The following is a 22,786-nucleotide window of genomic DNA, read 5'->3' on the forward strand; positions in this document are numbered from 1 at the left end:
CTAACTGATCACAACTGTAAGCAATATAAACTTTCAACTGGAAGAAAAAGTACAATAGTCCAGTTGTGCAAATTTCCCTGGTCACCTGGTTCAACTGGACCAGTTACAACCAGTTTAGATTAATGGGATATGGTATAGGCACAACAGTACTGTCGAGAATTCCAGGTTTTTGACCCAACGACTGAAAGAACAGCAACATATTTCCAAATCAGGATGGAGACACACTTGGTGGGGGAAGTGTTCCCACACTTCCGCTGCCCTTGCTCATCTACGTGGTAGAGGTCATGGCTTTGGAAGATGTCGTCAAAAGGAGGCTTGGAGGGAGAAGCCGGTCTTCCTGCTCAATTGCTACTGGCTTCTGCTGGAAAGGTACACAATTAGTGTATTAAGCTTGGTCATAATGCCCCCAGTCTAGCTCGCCAACATCCAGGCTCAAATATAAAATTTAAACATTTACAGATAGGCAACTAGAATCAGTGGAAGATTACCCCAATAAAGAAATCAATGCATTGAGAGAGTGCAAGTCACCACAATACATGATATCATAAAAATAAAGACTGAAAATATTCAGTGGGTCAGGCAGCTTCTGTTGAGAGAAAAAAAGTTCATGTTTCATGCCAATTACATTTTATCAGATTTCGAACATCTATGGATGTTGTTCTTACAAAAATACAGCTGACAAGATAGATAACCATTGCTGTATTACTGGAACACCAGGAGCAGAGATAATCCTCATTCAACTAGGTTGTAAAAAAAAAGCTAAAAAAACTCAAGCTTCACAGACAAAAGATACTTTATTTCAAATAATGCAGAAAAATAGCATACAAAAATTGAGCAAAGTCAAATTTAACCATCCCTGTACAGTCACCATCTTAAATGTTTGTAAAATGGGCTCCAACAATTGCACAGTTTATCTTGGAGAAATACAAGGTAGCCATAGCGTAGTCGATCAGTACTTCCTCCACCATTAATCTTCAGAGCATCTTCATTTTTAAAATCACCAGCCTTACAAGAAGCAGAATTAACGTTATTTCAAATTTGAAAGCCATCTTGTTTCAGCACTTCCCAACAAAGTGAACTGGTGCTTTCTACTTCTCTTCCAAATACCTCTAGGGCAAAATATACAGTCAAAAAAATGCACTTACTATTGAGCATTAGTTGGATTCAGCATGCACTTTCCTGCATTACTACAATCTGAAATACCATCACCCACCCAAGTGCTGTCCACTTGAACAACCCAGAGTGTGCTAAGAATTACACTAACAACCACTAAGATCATCAGTTGAGCTTGCAATGTGATTCACTAGAAGCTACAAATATTCATACACAGGGACCTGTCCTCTGCAGGCAAAAAAGGATGTCCAGGCTTTGTGCTTTTTTTTTTTTAAGTAAAAGAAAAGCATGAGGGACAATAGTTCCCTGGTGCATTCTCCATGGCAACACCTCATCTGGAGTCAACTTACCAATCAGTACCCTTTTCTCATGCACTGTAAATTGTTACTGTTTGAAATTTGGAATTCTTGCATCTGTCCTGATGAGTGCAAGATGAAAAGCTTCAACAGCATCACTTTTTTTCAGATTCTGCACTGTTACAAAGTGCTTCGATTTTTGAATTGAGGACTCTTTAGAATTATGGACATTGGCTCATTTGGGGTAACAAAAAATCCATGGAATCTTTTCTAAGAAAAAGGGTCACAGAGGTCTTATTTGAAAACAAACCTTGATTGGATGTCGCATGCCTTAAGCTCAATAACCAGAAAACTGACTTGGTCAAGATGTTTACAGAGAAGTAGTGACAGTTATGGTGGTCAAGAAGTTTCACTTTTGGGATATTGTTTTGGTTCAGTTGGGGTGCGAATGCTGTTGAAAGCAGTTGGGTGTGTAGCCTACAAAAAAAAAAAAAACCTAGCTCCTCTTCCTCTACCACTTAAAAAAAAAACCTGCAAATCCAGTGTGAACACCAACACTGATGCCACATTTCTCCTGAGAAGCACCTTGAAGCCTACCAGATTACTTTGACACTGACTGAAAAGAGAACTGATCTAGAAAAGATCCCAGTGACCAGTCTGTGTGTATTCGGACACCAGACTGTATGCACTTTTGGGGCACAACATATCTTATCCTTTTACAAAAAATACTTTGGTCAAATACTTGCTAATCTTTGAAGGAAAAGATTTGTGCAGTGATTTTTTTTTCTATAACCTGTGTATGTTGGGTATTTAAAAGGAAACTTTTATATTTCAATCTGTGTTAATGCTTTGCTTTGTTACTGGTTCAGTCTTGTTTTCTAATAAACTGATAATTGTTTAAGGAAACTGGATTGGTGCATTTCATTCTGGGATTAAAAAAAAAAGTATATGATTGACCATCAGTAACTGGGTAAACACTTTAAAATACATTGTAACCTGCGGAGAAGTGAAATTTAAAAGTGCACTTCTCCCACCTCAGGTTATAACACAAGCAACTATTTACAATGACTTAAGTAACTGAACTACAAAATTACCATTACGAGACTGGTTTCAGGTTCCTGACTTAATCTAGCATTACAGAAACAAAACTGAAGATCCATTTTATCCCTGCAATTCTTTAAAACTGACACCCATACCACAGAGGTAAAATCTTCAAACACCATTTGCATGAATGAGATGATCACCAATCTGCATTAAATGGCTAATCTCAGCCATGGAAGCAGGTGCGTCAGTGTAATCAATTCCAGTGCCCAAGTTCAGGAGTGATTTTTTAAAAATATGTATTTTAAAGTCTCAATAGTGACATCTGCTGAAGTGTTTCTGTGCACACATCAGGTGATAAGATTCAAAGCAGCTCTGGCCTGCAACATCCATAATGCCTAATAGCCACTTGAGCAAAGCACAAGAGGGATAAGTGTCCCAGTATCCAGGAAGGAGAGGAAAGATGGGATACATTAGAATAGCTAATTTCTTGAAGTGTTCCAAAGCATGCACAAGCTCTCAATCCCAGAGATCAAGAACAAAACTGAGGCTCATGGAATGAAGTCCAGTATCTAATTGGATTACAAAAGCTTAAGGACAGAAAACAGAGAGAAGTGGTAAATGGTTGTTTTTCCAGACTGGAGGATGGTACAGTGGTGTTTCCCAAGGGTCAATGTTGGGACCACTGCTTTTTTAATATATAAATGATTTGATCTTCAAATACAGAGTAGAATTTCAAAATTTGCCAATGACACCAAATTCAGAAGAGTGGCAAAGAGTAAGGATGTGAGGGTATGAACTGCTTGCATCAGGACAGCAGAATTGGCAGACAAGTGGAAAGTGGAATTTAATACCTAGTGAAATATGATGCATTTGGCAGAAGGAATAGGGGAAGGCAATTAGACTTAATGGCACAGTTCTAAAGAGCATGTAGAAACAGAGGGACCAGGGGTGCATATGCATTGATCTTTGAAGTTGGCAGGACATAGTGAGCGGTTAGTAAAGCATATGGGATCTTGGGCTTCATAAATAGGAGGCACAGAGTACAAAAAAACAGGGAAGTTATGCTGAACCATTATAAAGATCAAAAGATGTTGACAGCCTTTGACTTTGTAAGAGCCAAAACTCCACCTCACTGAGCATGTCTGGAAGGCTCCAAAATCCAACAACCCTCCAAGAAGTTGCTGTTTCAAACGAAGATGGTCATATGACCTACCTGCTGGTAAGACTAGCTTTTTTTTTTTTTTAAATTGTGCCTCAAAGAACAGACTGCAATTGGACTGGAAGTCTCTCTCTCTCGTAAAGTCCCAGGGAACCCACACATTGGTAGCTTAAACTTCAAGACTACAAACAAAGCCCCTCTTTGACCTTCTGGTACCAGAGAAGCAAGACTGCAATTCTGCACCTGGCCCCAGTAAGAACTCCAAGACATTTACATCAAATGAAGGACACTACGAACTGTACTTGTATTCCATTCATTACAAACTCTAGTTCAACACCCCATCTGTGTCCAGTCACTGAAGTAGTAAGCAGAAAGCACTTTTAAAAGAGAAACCCAATTACGGCCAAACCAGAGAAGGAGAAAAAGAGGGGAGACCGAGACCCTTTCTTCACCTGGTCATAACATGAATGTTTGGGGTTATTCCTCCAACTTCTATTACTTGACTGAAATGCCTGGGATCCTAAACATGCATCAACTCATGGAGTGTACAACAGCAAATTGAGGTACACTTACATCTCTTGGATCTTTCATCTATATTACTTTGGAGCTTGAGCAGAGTCAATGATAAACTGGTAACGTTCTGGCTCAGATGGCTGTTGAGCAACTGCTTTGGTTACTTCTACATTGGTACCTTCAGAAAAGCCACGGTTTTTCTGATGAGTGACATATTGTGCTGGAACAGGTGACTGCGCTATTGCAGGGCTTTCTTTGTTCAGACTACAGAAGGAAGAGATCACAGTGAATTGAAATTGCACTTTTCGATAAACCCATTATTTCAACAGTAAGCCATTGGAGGTATGATAGACCAGCATGTCTTAGGATAAAATCTCTAAGAAACATGTTGCACACAATTTTCAGAGCATGTTGTGGAGATACCTTCCTCCCAACCCAGAAATGACAGTTGAGCATTACACAAATGCCCAGGCCAGGTGAGAAACTTTTTTTTTATTTTTAAATTCACTCAACCCCAGCTGTCACTTAAAAAGACTTCCACAATGAGCTTAGCTATGCCAGTGAGTGACTAATTATAGCAAGAAAGCAGCAACTTCTTAAAATACTAAAGCAAGAAAGGGGAAGCTTATTGGCCTCAACTGCTCTACTGGGGTACAATAGTGTAGTCATTTTGTTACTGGACTAGCAATAGAAAGGCTGGACGAAATCCAGTAGATAGAGCTCAAATCCCACCATGGCACTTAAAGGTTAAATTCAGTTTTCCAAAAAAGCTGTCATGAAGCTGTCAGATTTCCATTTAAAAACCCATTTGGTTAACTAACATCCTATCAGAAAGAAACCTGGAGTCTTCACCCAATAACAGTATCCTTAAACTTGGCCACAAAAGGGTGGAAAATATGTGAAGAGCTATTTTCAATCACTATCCAGTAATCCCTGAAGACTGCAACACTGCACGTCACGAGGGCTAGATACAGCTTGGCTGCCACCCCCAGCTCTTTCTCTACACAGAAGGAGACACTTGCTGATTTTCAGACATGTGCAGACAAGTTGCTGGTATCTTGCCCAAGTCACCACTTTAAGCAGGGGCAAAAGAAAAAAAAAACAGCCAAAAGATACTTGCAGAGTTAAGGAGCAGAGCAATTCGGTCAGCATGTAGCCACTTAGATAGGGAGGAAAAGTTGTGGGGATTTGGGCCAACAATTTAGCAGCCCTATCTTTCACTGGGCTTCTTGTTGGAAGTATGGAACTACCTTTTTTGCTTAAATATCACATTAAAGGACACAGCATAGATATGGGATTTGTAAAGCATCCCAATTTAAAATTATGTAGAAATTTAATAAGACTACCCACTTTTCTATTATACTCTATTGCAGAAATACTCACCAAAGTGTATACATCAGCAAAGCAGCAAAGGCACAAAGAAGAATAAAGAGAAGGATGACTAGAATAGTTGTGATCACTACCATTCCACCAGTCCTCTTGCCTGGCCACGTATCAATAACAGTGGGCTCAGGAGCTGGAGACAAAAAAAAAAACACTGTTACAGACTGGACACTATCTTCCCAAATAGATTCAGGAAGTCATAAGAAATGGGATTCCAAAGCCCAGGGAGGGAAAAAAAAAAAACCCACCAGTCAAAAAGCAGATTATTCATTGCAAAGTAAAGTGTTATATCAAGCAAAGATTATGGATGCAAGGATCATGAAAATTAGAAGTACTGACAAGTTTTGTTCTGCTTGCAGGATTTGGTTGTTAATGCAAAAATAATCCACATCTTAATTCCTTTTAACATTGAAATTAAATCTTGAAAGTTTTTCAAGAAAATTCTCCCCATAACTAAATTGAAAGATCTCCACACATCTTCAACTTGAATGTGCAGTGCTAGCTTTAACAAATTTAAAAAGAAAGTGATATTTCTTTTTTCCCCTAGTTAAGTCATCCCAAATTCAACTGTTCAGCAGCAGATAGTTTAAGGGAGGTTACAGCACACATTTCAACTTGCAGGGCAAAATGCGCAATATCGGTATTAGGCCATTTTGATATTAAGTCTATCCAGAAATTTACATGAAATATTTATTAGAGGTGGTGAGGTACATTTGATAGGTGATACATTTGATGTATACCACAACTTTTAAATGGTTTCCAACACATTCTCTTGATGAGAGAGTGAACATTTTACTTGACAAGGTAATCATAAATTCATAGTGTTGAGAAAGTTCTGTGGTATCATATTGGAATCATAAGTAATTCAACAAATTCTCATTTTTGAACACCCACATTCTAGAAATTCTGTGGAGCAGAGGCCAGGAGTTCAATCCATGTTACACTAATGGTGCAGAGCACATTAAGGAAACAAAAAGGGTTTACATTTGTGCACTAGAGATTACTTAATAGTAAATATTTCCTAAAGGGACATCAACTATTATTACCCTTTGCTGTGAAGTTTAGATAACCAAAGTGTTCACATTTGCAAGAAAACGACTTGCTGCTTGGAATGTACAGACTGCAAAGCAAACAAATATTTTACCCACTTGAATGTGGCAAAGTTATCAGGTCAGAGAAGTTCACACTGATTATACCCCTCTAAACTATAATTCAATGAAGGGATTTCAACACAAGAATGAAAATTTCAAACTGCAGGCACCAACTAAATCAGCAGCCAACATCTCACCATGGACAGAGGCAATAGGAAAGCAGCACTTGGTACTGAATGAGACATGGGGAGCAGAATTCTGCATTCCTCTGATCGTAGCCTTTGAAGTCAATGGAAATACAAAAGAAAGTGTGTAGGGCTGTAAAATGGGCTGCCAATTTGATATGGACCAAAATCAAAATTCATCCCCAGCCTCTAAATGAACAGAGTGCAAGCAGAAAGGTTCAAGACAAAAAAGGATCACGTTTTATATATGAGGCATTGAATCAAAAAGAAAGTCATTGTTGAATTTATACAAGGCATTGGTTAGACCAGTGGGAGCATTTAAAAGCATTTCTGGAAACCTAAATTTAGAAGATTAGACCCATGTAAAGTAGAGCAGAGGGGTTCAAAACACCAAGCTTGATTTAAAAAGTGGGTTTTACAAATTGTACATATTGCTATTGTCTGTATGCCTAGTCATTAGGCCAGTTAGAACATATCGTCCAGTTTTGGGTACCAATGTCCAACTTTAGGATGGATAACAAGACCATGGAAAAATAAAAAGATTTAATTAATACTAGAAACCTGGAGCTTTCCCCCCCCCCCCCACCAATAGCAGAGGAGTTAGGAGGAACTGACACCAATTCAAAAATTACTTTTGTCCCTTGTGAAACCTCAGTTGAAGGATATCACAATCAAAAATTGAGTAGAAAAAGTTAGAAACTTGAAGCATTGTGTGGACATTGGATCATGTTTGAAGCAAATTAATAGTTTCAAAAGCATATTTATGTGAAAAGTAAAGTTTGTAAGGTTGTGGAAAAAGACAAAAAGGAATGGAGCTGTGGCTGGCCTCGTTATAGAGCTGGCAGAGAAACATTGGACCAAACAAGCTCCTAGGGTTGTAAAATTGTGAAGATACAAGAAATTATGACAAATGAAAGTTTGAAGATAGATTTGAAAACAAGTCTTGGGGACCTTTTAAATGTTTAGAAAAATGAAAGGTTCTGAAACAGTAAATAGCATAATGAAATGTTCATCTCCCAGCCATTTAGCAGTGAGGACATGGACTCAGGATTCTGACTCAAAAGGTCAGAAAGCCCTGCCCACCAGCCCAAAAATCAGGGGCAAGCCCACTTCTGCCAGGCCTGGGGAGCTACACCAGGATTATTTTCTCCCCAGCCCCTTAATTGGACTTGAGTGGCACTTCCACCTCCTTGAGGCAGGAAGTCCCATTGAATGAAGCTGCTGGCCAATCAACAAGCCGGCAACTCTTCGGCCCAGCAGCACCACCAGGTTTGTGGATGTCAGCCCCATTGCCTTGCCAGGGATTATCACCTGGTTCCTGGCAAGGCAATGGAGTGGGGGGCCCTCTGTGGGGCACAGGGTGCCTGATCAGCTGAGACTCCCCCAACCACCCCCCAAAGGAGGCTACCAGGTTTTCCCTGGCGACCTTCTTTGGGGCCTAATACACCCACCTGCTGCTGGTAAAAATACCAGTGGTGGTGGCAGAAGGCCCTTAAGTGGCAGTCAACTGGCCCCTTAAGGGTGTTGATTGGCCTGGGGCAGGCTAGCTATTTCACTGCTGCTGCCCCTGGTAAAACTGCAGCAGAGCAGGAAGGCATCAGGAATGGCCCACCTACTTCATTCAATTTTACAGCCCCCCCACCCAGCCCACTCGGGGGGGTGGCAATATTTCTGGCCATAATTAAGACAAAAAAGGGGAAATTTAGAAGACTCCATCCCAACACAAGACTGTTTAGAATATAGAATTAATTACCAGGCGTGCATTTAGAGACAATTACTTAATTTCCATTTTAAATGCAAGATCTTGTAAAGGTACAAGAGAGAGGTAGGGTTGGAATCAGTAGCTCAAGTTGAAAAGCCAGCACCAGAACCCATACAATAGTCTGGAAGCTCCAGAGCTTTAACCCAGTTCAGAACAGAGAAAGCCAGCCAATTTAGGCACTAACCAATCTTGCTAGCCTCAAACAAACTTTTTTTGGTTGCGGGAAGATTGGAAAAGAAAAAAAAACACTATACATTTCAAATTTGTACTAATTGCTGGCAACCATTTAACAGATGCAATCATGCCAAACTACTGCTTGCTGAATCTACAGATAATCAAGAGCACTAACCTTGTAGAAGGTCAATGGAGTCTGACCAGAGTGTTTCAACTACAATCAGGTTTGTAGATTCGTTTCTTACAGCATACTTGAACCTATATGATTATAAAAACGTTGAGTAGATGCACCACATTGAATAGTTTTGCCAGCTTCATTTTTGTTGCATTTGAATAACCAGAGAATCAATGCTCAAGTGTATGTGCTTCCAATGACACTAGTCTGCAGCAAGATGTTGCTGCTACAATCAATATACCTCTTGCAGATAAGCCAATTTTAAAATGGTTTTGTGCAAGTCATCCATGATATTTACTGATCCAGTCAGTAAACTGACATTCTGTATCTTCCTATTCATATTTTTTTTTTGGGGTGGGGGGGGGGGGAGGGTATTATTACAGGTGACAGCAGAATCCACCAGAAATACTTCATTGAGGAAAGCATCTTTCAGAACGATGTTGGGAAATGGATTTTCAGCCAAGTATGGTCTTTCTAGACATCTATACCCTGGTCAGAAAGTGACAGTACTGATGTTTTAATATAAAAAGGCACACTCTATTAAAATGGAATAAATCTTGGTCAGGATTAGATAGTTACAAGTGAATGTCAAAAAACTGATTTTAAAAGTTGAGGTCCATAAAGTTCTCATCTTAGTTATTTCATACAAGCAGGAAAAGTTTGTCAGTTGTAACTAGCACAAAATTCACACCATGGCTTCCAATGAGAATAAATTTTAACCTCCTTACCTGTACTTTACACCTGCAGTAAGTGGTGCATTACAGCTTTCTGGAAAGCTGTTGATTTGACTCAAACACTGGACATCATTTCCAACTCTGAAGAGGTATTTATTGATCTCTGCTTGGATTGCTGCAGGATCTGTGCTCACCATGAAAGGCAAAGGTGTACAAATTGGGATGGCAAAGCTTGCAGCACGGTATGGCCCAGTTTCCCCTCCTCTTGTTTGTTGATAAGTCATTGCACTGCTATTGCCGATTTCATCTGCGATTGCTGCAAAAAGTCATTTTTAAACTGGTCAGTTCAACTGTTTCGGCTCGTTCATTTTTTGAAAAATTCATATTGCAGACAAATGAATGAGTTACTGAATGCAAAAAATAGCCAATTTTCAAATAGAAGGTACTATAAAAAAGGCAAGGCCTCTACAGGCTCTAGACTAGAGAAGATAATTATAGACTAGGAAATCATTGAAAGTGACTTGTACCTGTTCTTACCTTATTGGGTAATAAATCACTGCAGATATTAAATTCTATGGTATAACACTAGCTAATTCAAAGATCAGGAACAGCATAGTGAAGACAGCCCGTTGGTCCTCTAACCATTACTAATCTACCTTATCCAATAAAAAGACAAAAATGTTCAAACAATTAATTAGCACAGAAATGACTTTAGAAGGGGAGAACAAATTCAGATTAAGGGCAAACGACCCTCCAGTCTCAAGCACAACTATAAATACAAGACTTGGTATCAGCAACTTGAATCTCAACCAAGCCAACTGTTGGGCTGGCAGACTAGATCTCTGACCTGTAAAACTCTGGAACCATAGTTAGCACAAATAAACAGCTCACAAGGAGAATGAGAGAGAAAAGTTGGCGAATTGGTGTTTTTTTCACTTTATACTTCAAACAGTTGCTAGTGTTTCATTTAAACCCACTGGCCCTAATGTAATTTAGCAATTGAATTCTTTTACAGTAATGTTGTGTCCATAATTGAGGAGCTGGCAGTTGATTAACTGTACATTCCATTAGTTGCCTATTTTCAAGTTTGAACTATGAAGGTCAAAAATGTCAAAGTATTAACATGCTGCCACAGCTTTATCAAAGGCACCATAAACAGTGTAGTTAGATAAATACATCACAGTGGTAATTTCCAAAGATAGAAGTACCAACTTTGAATAAAGCACCAGGATGGATTTAAAAAGTTAAATCAAGCCATGATTTATGTTCGATGGCAAGAACCTTGAATACTCAACAGCAATGATTTATACTCAAGGACCTTTTACTTAGTTACAGGAGAGCAAAACCAAGTGACCATTGTATCTTGCTATGTCTATTGTAATTTCCCCCCCCAATCTGCCTGGTGACCAGGTTTATAAAATGTTCTATAATTGGCCATAAAGACTGCAATTGCTCAGTCAGGCAGGCAAGTTTAAATGGATTAAACACATACAGGAAAGCTTTTTGAGCCAGTATGTAGAAAGTCATACAAGGGGCAGTACTGGACCTAATCCTAGGGAATGAAGCTGGACAAGTGGTAGAAGTGTCAGTGGGGGAGCATTTCAGGGATAGTGACCATAACGCTAAGATTTAAGGTAGTTATGGAAAAGGAGAAAGACAGATCAGAAATAAAAGGCACTGAATTGGGGAAAGGCCGATTTCATTTTGATAAAACAGGATCTGGCCAAAGTGCACTGGGAGCAGCTACTTGGGGGAAAGTCTATATCAGGCCAGTGGGAGTCAAAGAGGAATGAGTGAGGGTTCAGAGCCAGCATGTACCCGTTAAGGTGAAGGGTAGGACCATCAAATCCAGGGAACCCTGGATGTCAAGGAATAGAGTATTGGATCAGGAAAAAAAAAAAAGAGGCTTATGGCAGATTCGAAGTACTGAAACAGCAGAGGCCCTGGGGGAGTCTAGAAAGTGAGGGGGGTGGTATTTAAAATTATTATGAGTGAAGAGGGGACATGAAAAAACATTGGCGGTCAATAGAAAAAGAAAATCCTAAGGCGTTTTATAAGTATATTAAGGGCAAGAGGATAACCAGGGAAAGAGTGGGGCCCTTTAGGGATCAAAGAGGCAATCTGAGAGTGGAGCCAGAGAAGAGGTGAGGTTTTAAGTGATTACTTTTCATCTGTGTTCACTATGGAAAAAGGACAATGTAGGTGTAGAGATCAGGGAGAGGATTGTGATATATTTGAACATATTAACATTGAGAGGGAGGAAGTAATAGATGTTTTAGCAGGCTTAAAAGTGGATAAATCCCCAGACGAGATGTATCCCAGGCTGTTGTGAGGCAAGGGAGCCAATAGTGGGGCTTTGACACAAATTTTCAGATCCTCTCTAGCCACAGGAGAGGTGCCAGAGGACTGAAGGACAGCGAATGTGGTACTATTATTCAAGAAGGGTAGCAGAGATAGACCAGGTAATTACAGGCCAGTGATTGGGAAATTATTAGAAACAATTCTGAGGAACAGAATTAATCTTCACTTGGAGAGGCAGGGAATAATCAGGGACAGTCAGCACAGCTTTTTCAGGGGAAGATCATGTCTAACTAACTTGACTGAATTTTGAAGTGACTAGATATGTAGATGAGGGTAAAGCAGTTGATGTAGTCTACATGGACTTCAGTAAGGCTTTTGATAAGGTCCCGTATGGGAGATTGGTTAAGAAGGTAAGAGCCCATGGGATCCAGGGCAATCTGGCAAATTGGATCCAAAATTGGCTTTGTGGCAGGAAAGAGGGTAATGGCTGAGGGTCGTTTTAGCGAGTGGAAGCCTGTGACCAGTGGTGTACTACAGGGATTGGTGCTGGGACCCTTGCTGTTTGTAGTGTACGTTAATGATTTAGACATGAATATAGGAGGTATTTATTTATTTTTTTAAATATTTAGAGATACAGCGCAGCCCTTCGGCCCACCGAGTCTGTGCCAACCAACACCACCCATTTATACTAACCCTACAGCAATCCCATATTCCCTACCACCTACCTACACTAGGAGCAATTTACAATGGCCAATTTACCCTGCAAGTCTTTGGCGGTGGGAGGAAACCGGAGCACCCAGCAAAAACCCACGCGGTCACAGGGAGAACTTGCAAACTCCGCACAGGCAGTACCCAGAATCGAACCTGGGTCCCTGGAGCTGTTGAGGCTGTGGTGCTAACCGCTGCACCACTGTGCCGCCCATATGATAAGCAAGTTCGCAGAGAACACGAAAATTGGTGGTGTCGTAAATAGTGAGGAGGAAAGAGTTAGATTACAGAACAAACTAGATGGGCTGGTAAGATGGACAGAGCTGTGGCAAATGAAATTTAATCCTGAGAAGTGTGAGGTGATGCATTTTGGGAGGACTAAAGGTAAGGGAATATACAATGGATAGTATAAACCTAGGAAGACGAGGGAAGAGGGACCTTGGTGTACTTGTCCATAGATTACTGAAGGCAGCAGCAGAGGTAGATAAAGGTGGTTAGGAAGGCATATAAAACGCTGGTTAGGCCACAGCTGGAGTACTGTGTACGGTTCTGGTCACCACACTATCAGGAAGGATGTGATTGCACTGGAGACGGTGCAGAGGAGATTCACCAGGAGCGGCAGCATTTCAGTTGTGAAGAGAGACCAGATAGGCTTTGGGTTGTTTTCCTTAGAAAGAGAAGGACTGGTGGAGGTGGTGGGGGGGCGGGGGGGGGGGGGAGGGGAAGAAAAAAAAAAGATAAAAGGAATGAGATTGAGGTATACAAAATTATGAGGGGCATTGATAAATAGGAAGAGACTTTCCCTTAGCAGAGTGTTCAATAACTAGGGCACATAGATTTAAGCTAATGGGCAGGAGGTTTAAGAGGGGATTGAGGAAAAAAGATTTCACCCAGAGGGTGGTTGTAATTTGGAATACACTGCCTGAAGAAGTGGTGGTCGAGGCAGAAACTCTCAAGTATTTAGAGGAGCACTTGAAACACCATAAGGCTACAGGCCAACTGCTGGAAAATGGGACTAGAATAGTTAGGTGCTTGATGGCTGGCACAGACATGGGCCCGTTTGTGCTGTATAACTGGCTGATTTAGCATGCCTGAAAAATCACTGGAGGCTTGGGATTTGTCATTGCATCGATTCCATGGCAGTATGCTTCTTTTGGACACCCTTTATCAACACTAGCATACTGATGCAATAAATCACCTTGGTACTTAGCAGGCCACAGGAGGGGCCACATGTACCAACAGGAACATTTATAAAATTCTAGTCTGTGATTCTAGGATGATTGCCAGCAGGAGAATCAGACATCAGTGGCATGAAGTAAAAGAGCAAGAGTTTGTTTTTTTACCTCCATTTCAGCAGCAAGCCCCGATTTTGTATCATGTAGAAATACATCTTTTGGTCATTATAGACCACAAAGCAAAAAAAAAAAAAAAAGGTCTGCAGCCAAAAATGAGAACGGCTTTCAAAGAACCTCATGCAGTCAATGCACTCTTCAGCAGTCCCTCAGGAACTAGGATGACTTTCTTCCACTCCAGAAGTGTGGCTCTTTAGGTGACCGCATCATCCAATTCTGGATCCACACACTGCCACAGGTGGGGCAGGTGGTGTTTGGTGAAGAGAGTGAATGGGATGCTTGAAATGATCCTGCCACTGTTTGCACTTGGTCACTCCCTGGGCATGTTGATGTTCAAACTGGCTGGCACCTTCACAGATGCTTCTCCATTTTGGAGAGTCTTGGAGAAGAGATTCCCATGAATCAGTGAAGATGTCATTTTTTTTCCCAGGGAGGCTTTAAGGACATCCTTGCAGCATTTCCTCTGCCCTCCTGGTTGCCTCTTACCAGGACAGAGCTTACAGTAGAAAGCTTGTTTTGGGACTAGGGTCAGACATGTGGCCCCCCCACACCACCAGTGTAACTGACTAATGACTAGTCTCTTGATACTGGGGTGTTGGCCTGAGAGAGGACACCGAGAATGCTTGTTTTGCCACTGAATTTGATGGATCTTGCAGAGGCACCACTGGTGATAACTCTCGAGCTTTGGAATGTCTGCAGTACAGTGTCCATGTTTCAGACGCATACAGCAGGCAGATAACACTGCAGCCCTGTTGACCATGAGCTCGGTGCCAGGTTTGAGGCCTTTGTCAAAGCACCCTTCCTCTGATGACCGAAGGCTGCAATGCAACAGCAGGCAGGAAGGTAGAAGGACCTTTGTCTTCCAGATGTTTAGCTCAAGGCCCATTCTTTCATACACCTTCATGAATGCATTGATGAGGGTTTGAAGCTCAGCCTCTGTGCATACGCAAGTGGCATCAGCATACCACAGCTTGAGGGGTGGAGAGGCCTTGGTTCTGGAATCAAGGCAACGTAGGTTCAATAGTTTCCCGCTCGTCTTGTAGACTAGATCTACTCTGGCAGGGAGCTTCAAGGATGGAAAAAAAAAAAGCATTGGTATGATGACAGCCTTGCTTGACCCCAGCTTGCACTTGGATTGGGTCAGTGGTAGATCCGTTGGCAAGGATTACAGCTTGCATGTCATTGTGCAGCAGGTAGAGGGTGGTGATGAATTTCTCCAGGCAGTCAAATTTGAGGATGTTCCATAATCCATCCCAGTTAGAGTTGAAGACCTTTGAGAGGTCAACGGCCGCCATGTATAAAAGGTTGCTGCTGCTCCCTACATTTTTCTTGGAGTTGTCTTGCTGTGAAGATCTGTCCACTGTGCCTCTTGGACGGAATCCACATTGTGATTCTGGTAGGAGCTTTTCAGCCACAGGGAGGAGGTGGTTGAGAAGGAGTCTTGCAACGACCTTCCCTGTGGTGGACAGCAGGGAGACCCTTCTGTAATTACTGCAGTCAGTCTTGTCACCTTTTTTTGAAGATGATCACAATTGCAGCATCAGAGATCCCCTGGCCTGCTCTCCTCTTTCCAGATGAGGGAGGGGAGACCATGTGTCAAGAAAGCCTTTTTGCAGTATGAGAACTTTGGCCAGAATTCCATCTATGCTGGCAGCCTTATTGCTTTTTAGCTGTCAGATGGCCTTTGATCTCATGTTGGGCTGGGGCTGTGGCAGGTAGCATGCTGGTGGAATGGCAGTCAAGGGTACTCACATATAGAGGACTGAGTCACGATTGAGATCTTTGAAGTGCTCTGCCAACAAACACTGATTGCTTCTGTCCTTGATCAGCACCACTCCATTCTTTGCTCAGCAGGGTAGGTCCTTGGGTACTGGAACTGTAAATGGTCTTGACTGCACTGAAGAATCCATGCATGTCATGGTTATCAGTGAGTTGCTGTACTTCCTGTGCTCTTTCAGCCCACCAGCTGTTTTTAGGTCACGTGTTTTTTGTTGAACCGCTGCCTCCAATTGTCTGCATACCTGCTTTTTCCACTCCTCACCCCATAAGATTTTGGTGTTGCTTCCAGTTCAGGAATGCCTTGTGCTTGCAATTTAGCAGCTCCTGGATCTCCTGGTCAAACCAGTCTTGATGTTTCCTGGTTAAGAGACCAAGAGTATCTTTGCAAGTGCTGATTATGGTAGCTTTAAGGGCAGACCAGGCATTGTGAATATTCGATGGTTCCTGTTCTTGCAAGTTGCTTGCAAGACACTGCCCGAGTAAGTCTTTCTTTGCAGAGTCCTGGATACTATCAATAGTCAATGTAATATTGCTTTTGCGTCAACCCCACAATACAAAGATATCAGATTCCAACATAATACTACAATAGTTCTAAATGAAGTTGTTCCATTATTCAAAAGCAAAGAAAAAAAGTTTGAAGAGTAAATGCCAGACACACTACAGGCTTTATGCAAGAACACCAAGTGAAAAAAAAAAGCACTAACAGGATTCAAATTTATAATAAAAGCAAAATACTGCAGATGCTGGAAATCTGAAACAAAAACAAGAAATGCTGGAATCACTCAGCAGGTCTGGCAGCATCCCACAGATGCTGCCAGACCTGCTGAGCAATTCCAGCATTTCTTGTTTTTGTTTCAAATTTATAATGACTGATGGGGTGGAAGAAAGTGAAAGCAAGACTCAGTCGTGTAAAAGTCCACTGAAACAGATGACAGTTAAATCATTAAGTACCGTGTCTAGCTTTAGTCACAGATAAAATGAAAGCAAAGACCACTGAGCATCTAGATGAAGTTACAAGAAAACAAAATCACAAAAAGTTAAAATTTAAAAAAGGTTACACACTGGTTCAAATGAACAAAATTACAATTTCCTGATATCATTCCAAAATTAGTAGCTTGGGAACCAACATCAACCAATAAAATGTGGGTTGAATGAACAGGAGATTAAAAGAAATCAATTTCAGGTAATCAGGAAAACACAATCAATTAAGTTCAAAAATCAAGAGTTTTATCCTGTGCAGTCACAATTACTAAACTCTGGACACTTGAACATCTGAGATTCCTAGTCGACATTCAGTTAACAGATCCCAGGTGGGGTAAAAATTCAATCAATATAAAATTTACCTCAAATCTGGGCAGGGATTAAGGTTTCTGCTTCAGAAAAGCAATGAGTGGTTAGGAACAGGGATGCACTGCCTGTTAGGGTAGACTTCAAAAAAAGAAATTGGATAAATAATTGGGGGAAAAAAAACAGGGATATGGAACTGACTTAATTGTTCTTCAAAAACAGCCAGCAGAGATTCAAATGGGTTTAATGGCCTCCTTATGTAGTGTCCTGCTCTGATTATCCAGTGACCCCTGTGGATAGATGAGAAAAGGATCAAAACATCCTCCTCCAACACATACTCTGGGACATAAATTGCAAGGTCAGCCCACATGGAATCAAACCATACTTTGGCTACAGCTGCACCTCAGGGCCCTGGAATATTAAAACATCATTAGAATAATAAGTTCTGATGAAAAGTCATTGACCTGAAACATGAACTCAGTCTCTCCACAGATGTTGCCTGACCTGCTGAGTATTCTTAGCATTGTGTTTTTTTTTCCAGATTTCCAGCATTCACAGTATGTTTTTGTACCATTGGAATAATGCTTTTAAGAAAAGTCTACACAGGCCAGGCTGATGAATTGTTTATTTGATTAACATGTAATTTAAGCATAAGGTTTAGTCGAATGCTTAGAAAACCAATAGTTGGAGTCAAAGGTTTGGCGTGTACTTATTTCAAATATATTGATTCCCATTTTTCTTGGTAGCCACATATCTGCAATCAAATGGACACTTGAGACTTCTGCATATAGTTTCACTGTAGTGTTACAACTTTCCAAGTTTGAAATAAACCAGAGTTATTTGTGAAGACTTTCCATCTAAAGAGTTAATTTTAAAGTTATAGGATTAAATGCTCTCTTTATAAAAAAAAGCAGCTTGTCAGATGAAGAGTATTCCCTCCTCCAACCAGTTACGGAGATCGTTATATTAATCGTCCAACACTTACAGTTCACAGTAGCTTGCACGCCAAAAACATCAACGACAGTGCCATCGGTAAAGACACAAATAGGCTTGGCCAGAGTGACGGTGGTAGCAGTTCGGAGACCTTGGATTTCAGGTATCAAGGGAACTTCTGGCTTGAAGTTTAGAACTACAAAAAAGGGAGAGATTTCATTTAAAGTCTCAATATTTTTTGACGAAATCTATAAGTAACAGAACGAACGCGATCAACGTAGAACTATACTAAGGAAGTACCAAACTGTAAGTTAGGAGTTTAAACAACGCTTCAACACAAGGAGCTAACTTACCGACACAGACCGCAGATGGGATCCAAACACTTAATAAAAGTACGGGGATTTTCATCTTATCCGGAGAACTACCAACTGCTCCCAAAAACAAACGGACTGAATGAAACAGCGAGTAGGAGCAACTGTTCAGACTGAATAAAGCAAGCGACCTGCTCGTTTAACCCATCTAACCAGTCTGACCACTTCATTCTACCAATCCCACAAACTTCACCTGAAACCCATTTACTGCCTTCCTTCCTCGTGCCTCAGAATTTGGCATCAAATGATTTTAAATACACTAATAGGATTTAACTCACAAATGAAAAGATTTAAATCAATTGGATTATTTAAAAGAGTGAGTTTGGTTGTGAACCTGTTTTTTTTAAGTAGGAAACTCCCGGCCTTCTGATGAGATCACAGACAGATTATTCTTATTCATGCAGTCAAACATTGCTGCTCAAGCTTTCAGGGAGCCTGATAAGTTGCCAAGATCCTATGGTAGATAACAGACCAACTGAACTGTTTATTTTCTTTACTCATTAAATAAAATCAACATATTTCCCTGCAAAAGTACCAATTCCTGCATTACAACAGGCTACACTTTGAAAAGGTATTTTATTGTGTCACACTTACACAAGGAGAAATTATGAACTATAAAATGAACTGATTGATGAATTGAACTCAAAATGGATACCTTTTGCTGCAAAACAAGATGGAGTAAGAGGTCAGGTGACCTCTCTTGTACTGTGAATACACATGGTAACTGTTGGAACCCTGAACCAAATGTCATGTCTGGTCAAGTGTTGAGAAAGGATTAGAAATGTAAATGGCCCAGTTAATGTTAATGGCTACCCTTCTTCAAAAAATTGGGCTAATAATGACTTTGCAGACATAGAGACTCCAGACTCAAACTCAATAATAAGTGTGAAAAAAAATGCCACTTTATCAAGATGGCATAGAGATGAGAAATATCCAAACCCATTGTCTAACAGTGGCTACACCATCAAATGCCATATATGAAACCACAATGGGAGAGAAACTTGGATCATCTGACAGAAGCCAAGTCTCTGATAATGAGTTTTTAAATAAGTGACATTTTCTATAGAAAGCCAGAAGGGAAACCCATCCCAGCAAGAGGAACGACCCTGCCAGAATAGCATCTTTAAAGTACCTAGAGGCAGAGATGAAAAGTGACCTTGAATCTGCCTACCCAAGCAATTGTAACAAGATTTCTGCCATTGAACTGTGGCTGAGATTTAATCAAAGAAGTCTGCAGCAAAGCATTTGTCCACCTGAAACTTTCCTAAGTCTGACTTCGGTGAACCAGAAAAAAAGGGGATTAAAACAAGCTTGTACCACTTTAAATCCTCCTCCCAGGGAAACAAGCAAGACTTCACAACAAACTCTTTTTAAAACCATCAGATCTAAATGCATGCTATCTTTTAATCTCTACCTTTTCTTGAGTTTATGCATGTATTTGTGTGAGAGTGGATGACAATTTGGCAAATTGGATCCAAAATTGGATTGGTGACAGGAAACAGAGGATAATGGTCAAGGGTTGTTTTTGTGAATGGATGCCTGTGACCAGTGGTGTACCACAGGGATTGGTGCTGGGACCCTTGCTGTTTGTAGTGTACGTTAATGATTTAGACGTGAATATAGGAGGTACGATAAGTTCGCAGATGACACGAAAATTGGTGGTGTCATAAATAGTGAGGAGGAAAGCGTTAGATTACAGGACAATATAGATGGGCTGGTAAGATGGGCAGAGCAGTGGCAAATGGAATTTAATCCTGAGAAGTGTGAGATGATGCATTTTGGGAGGACTAACAAGGCAAGGGATGGTAGGACCATAGGAAGTACAGGTGTACTTGCTCATAGATTACTGAAGGCAGCAGCACAGGTAGATAAGGCGGTTAGGAAGGCACATGGGTTACTTGTCTTTATTAGCCGAGGCATAGAATATAAGAGCAGGGAGGTTATGATGGAGCTGTATAAAACACTAGTTCGGCCACAGCTGGAGTACTGTATACAGTTCTGGTCACCACACTATAGGAAGGATGTGATTGCACTGGAGATGGTGCAGAGGAGATTCACCAGGATGTTGGCTGGGCTGGAGCATTTCAGCTATGAAAAGAGACCGGATAGGCTCGGGTTGTTTTCCTTAGAAAAGGATGAGGGAGGATTGTGATTGAGGTATACAAAATTATGAGGGGCATTGATAGATAGGAAGACACCTTTTCCCTTAGCGGAGGGGTCAATAACCAGGGCACATAGATTTAAGGTAGGGGGCAGGAGGTTTAGAGGGGAAAAAAAATTCACCCAGAGGGTGGTTGGAATCTGGAATACACTGCCTGAAGTGGTGGTAGAGACAGAAACCCTCAACATTTTAGTATTTAGATGAGCACTTGAAACGCCATAGTGTACAAGGCTACGGGCCAAGTGCTGGAAAATGGGACTGGAATAGTTAGGTGCTTGATGGCTGGCACAGACGCGATGGGCCGAAGGGCCTGTTTCTGTGCTGTATAACTCTATGATTTGGTGTGCCTGGAAATCATCACTGAAGGCTTGGGATTTGACATTGCATTGATTCCATGGCAGTATGCCATGTATTGTTTAATAAACATTTATCTTTCTTTAAACCTAAAAGAAAACCTGTCATTTGCTTGTTTCTTGACCATTAAAATGCTCAAGGGTTAAAACATATTCTAATAAAAACACTGTCTTTGGTCAGTTGAGAGGTGAAAAAGGGAAACCATCCCTATCATTTCCCACCTGTCCTTAACAATTGGCTATAACGTGCTTTGGGACATCCTGAGCTAGTGAAAGGCATTATATTATTGCATGTTCTTTCTTTCTAACTCAGTATGAAGACTAAAAAATTACATTACTTGAGTGCAGTCACACTGTTGTATTGATATGAAGTAGCAGCATTGCACTTGTCAAGTCTCAAACTAACTCCAAGCACTATGGGTCTCCTTGGCCAGAGCTTCTCACATCTCCTGAACTGGACACCATGTGGAGTATTAACCCCAATGTGATGTGCAGGTGGAAAGTGCTCAAGCTGTCCACTGAATTTCATGAACACGGAATAAACTCACTGACATCTTTAATGTTATAAAAAAAGTGCATGCTCCCACCCATCCTCTCGCCCTTTAAGCAGGCATTTTCTGAATGAAAAGGGTAGTTGGAAAACCTAGCTTGGAAATCCTCCTCCATCTTTTGTAGATTGTGCTTGACACTTGATAAGAGTAAGAGTGGACAATTTGTTCCCGAGGCAGCACTACTCCCTTTTCAGCCAGACACCAGGAGGTATTTGGTCGAATCCCTTTGTTTTTTTCCCCCTCTCCTGCAAGGAAGCGTCACAGCCTCTAGTTGGTTTATTTTCACTGTGCATAACTGAACACCACAGGAATGTAACCTATGTTTATCCCTGCTTTCAAGACTTCAAGTTTTAGTGTTCGAATGATCAACTATGTCATGTGGTGAATTGTTTAATGAGGAATGAGAAGAACTCTCCAGCACTTCCATCACAATGACATGCCATACAAGTGACTGACAATGTGCTTCAATCTGATTTACATAATTTAATTATGTGTTCACAAAACATATGGAGAAAGGTTTGTCAAACAATTATTTTGGCAATTTTGTTGGAAGCTAATCCTTGCCTCAGCATGACAGTGCTAAAAAGGGATAATTGCCTGATTTCCAGCTGCAGGTCACCTCCAGTGTAGATGTGTGGCAGTCTGTTAAGAGCAGTATCAGTCTTGCCTGTAATGTCCTCCAATGTTCAAATAGCTTGCTGGCTCTCACAGACCAGGCTCACGCACAAAGAGCGGTCACTTGGGCAAGGAACGGGAGGGCTATCAATGTCTGTAGAACCATATCCTGGCAAGAGTTAAGTATCTTGAACTAATGGGGTTGGGAGAAAAAAACTGAGATTAGAATGTAGAAACGTGCAGATTTGTTGGTAGAATATTCAAAAGGGAACTGCATATAGCTTTATAAAATAGCTGACTATACTGTCGAAACATACAGGTTCTTTGCTGAATCAGGGCCATGGAGTTGTTTATTTTCTTGTACTGCAATCAACTCAGTCTCCTGGCTCAGAACAGAAACTCTGAAGACTACACACCATTAATACCATTGATTGTGGCAGCACTTAAAACGGAAACAGCACTCAGGAATTAGTGTCTACTAATTCACGAGCTAATCACATCATATAAAATGTAGGATGCCCATTGAATGTGGATATAAATTGCTGGGATTTTGTCTGGTGCATGCTTTTTTGGAAAGCCAATTGGTAGGAAAATATATATTCAGTATGGTGAAGAAAATCAGAACCAGCCAAAAGGAATTAATGTTGATTTATAATTTGTTTTTATTAAGGGATACTGAGGGATTGGATGATGCAGTGTTATTGCACTGCCAGCAAATTTGGAGATTAGCTCATTTCAAGTTTGACTTTCTCAGCAGTTTTCAGTAACCGATAACCGATCAAGATCAAAGAAGACAGATGTGCATT

The 22,786-nt window shown here is 40.9% G+C and overlaps 1 protein-coding gene across 1 annotated transcript; it reads right to left on the bottom strand.

Annotated features, from left to right (window-relative positions):
• Nucleotides 1-782: 782 nt before the first annotated feature.
• Nucleotides 783-18,736, bottom strand: LOC137379875 (uroplakin-3a-like). Its single transcript, XM_068051272.1, has 7 exons — nucleotides 18,283-18,736; nucleotides 17,982-18,125; nucleotides 9,624-9,885; nucleotides 8,896-8,978; nucleotides 5,509-5,641; nucleotides 4,186-4,389; nucleotides 783-1,005 (listed from the first exon to the last, which is right to left on the bottom strand). Exons 1-6 carry the CDS (start codon nucleotides 18,335-18,337, stop codon nucleotides 4,209-4,211), a joined length of 858 nt encoding a protein of 285 aa, XP_067907373.1. The 5' UTR covers nucleotides 18,338-18,736; the 3' UTR covers nucleotides 783-1,005; nucleotides 4,186-4,208.
• Nucleotides 18,737-22,786: the final 4,050 nt, after the last annotated feature.

This window comes from Heterodontus francisci, chromosome 18, assembly GCF_036365525.1.
Source record: "Heterodontus francisci isolate sHetFra1 chromosome 18, sHetFra1.hap1, whole genome shotgun sequence".
NCBI classification, from domain to species: domain Eukaryota; kingdom Metazoa; phylum Chordata; class Chondrichthyes; order Heterodontiformes; family Heterodontidae; genus Heterodontus; species Heterodontus francisci.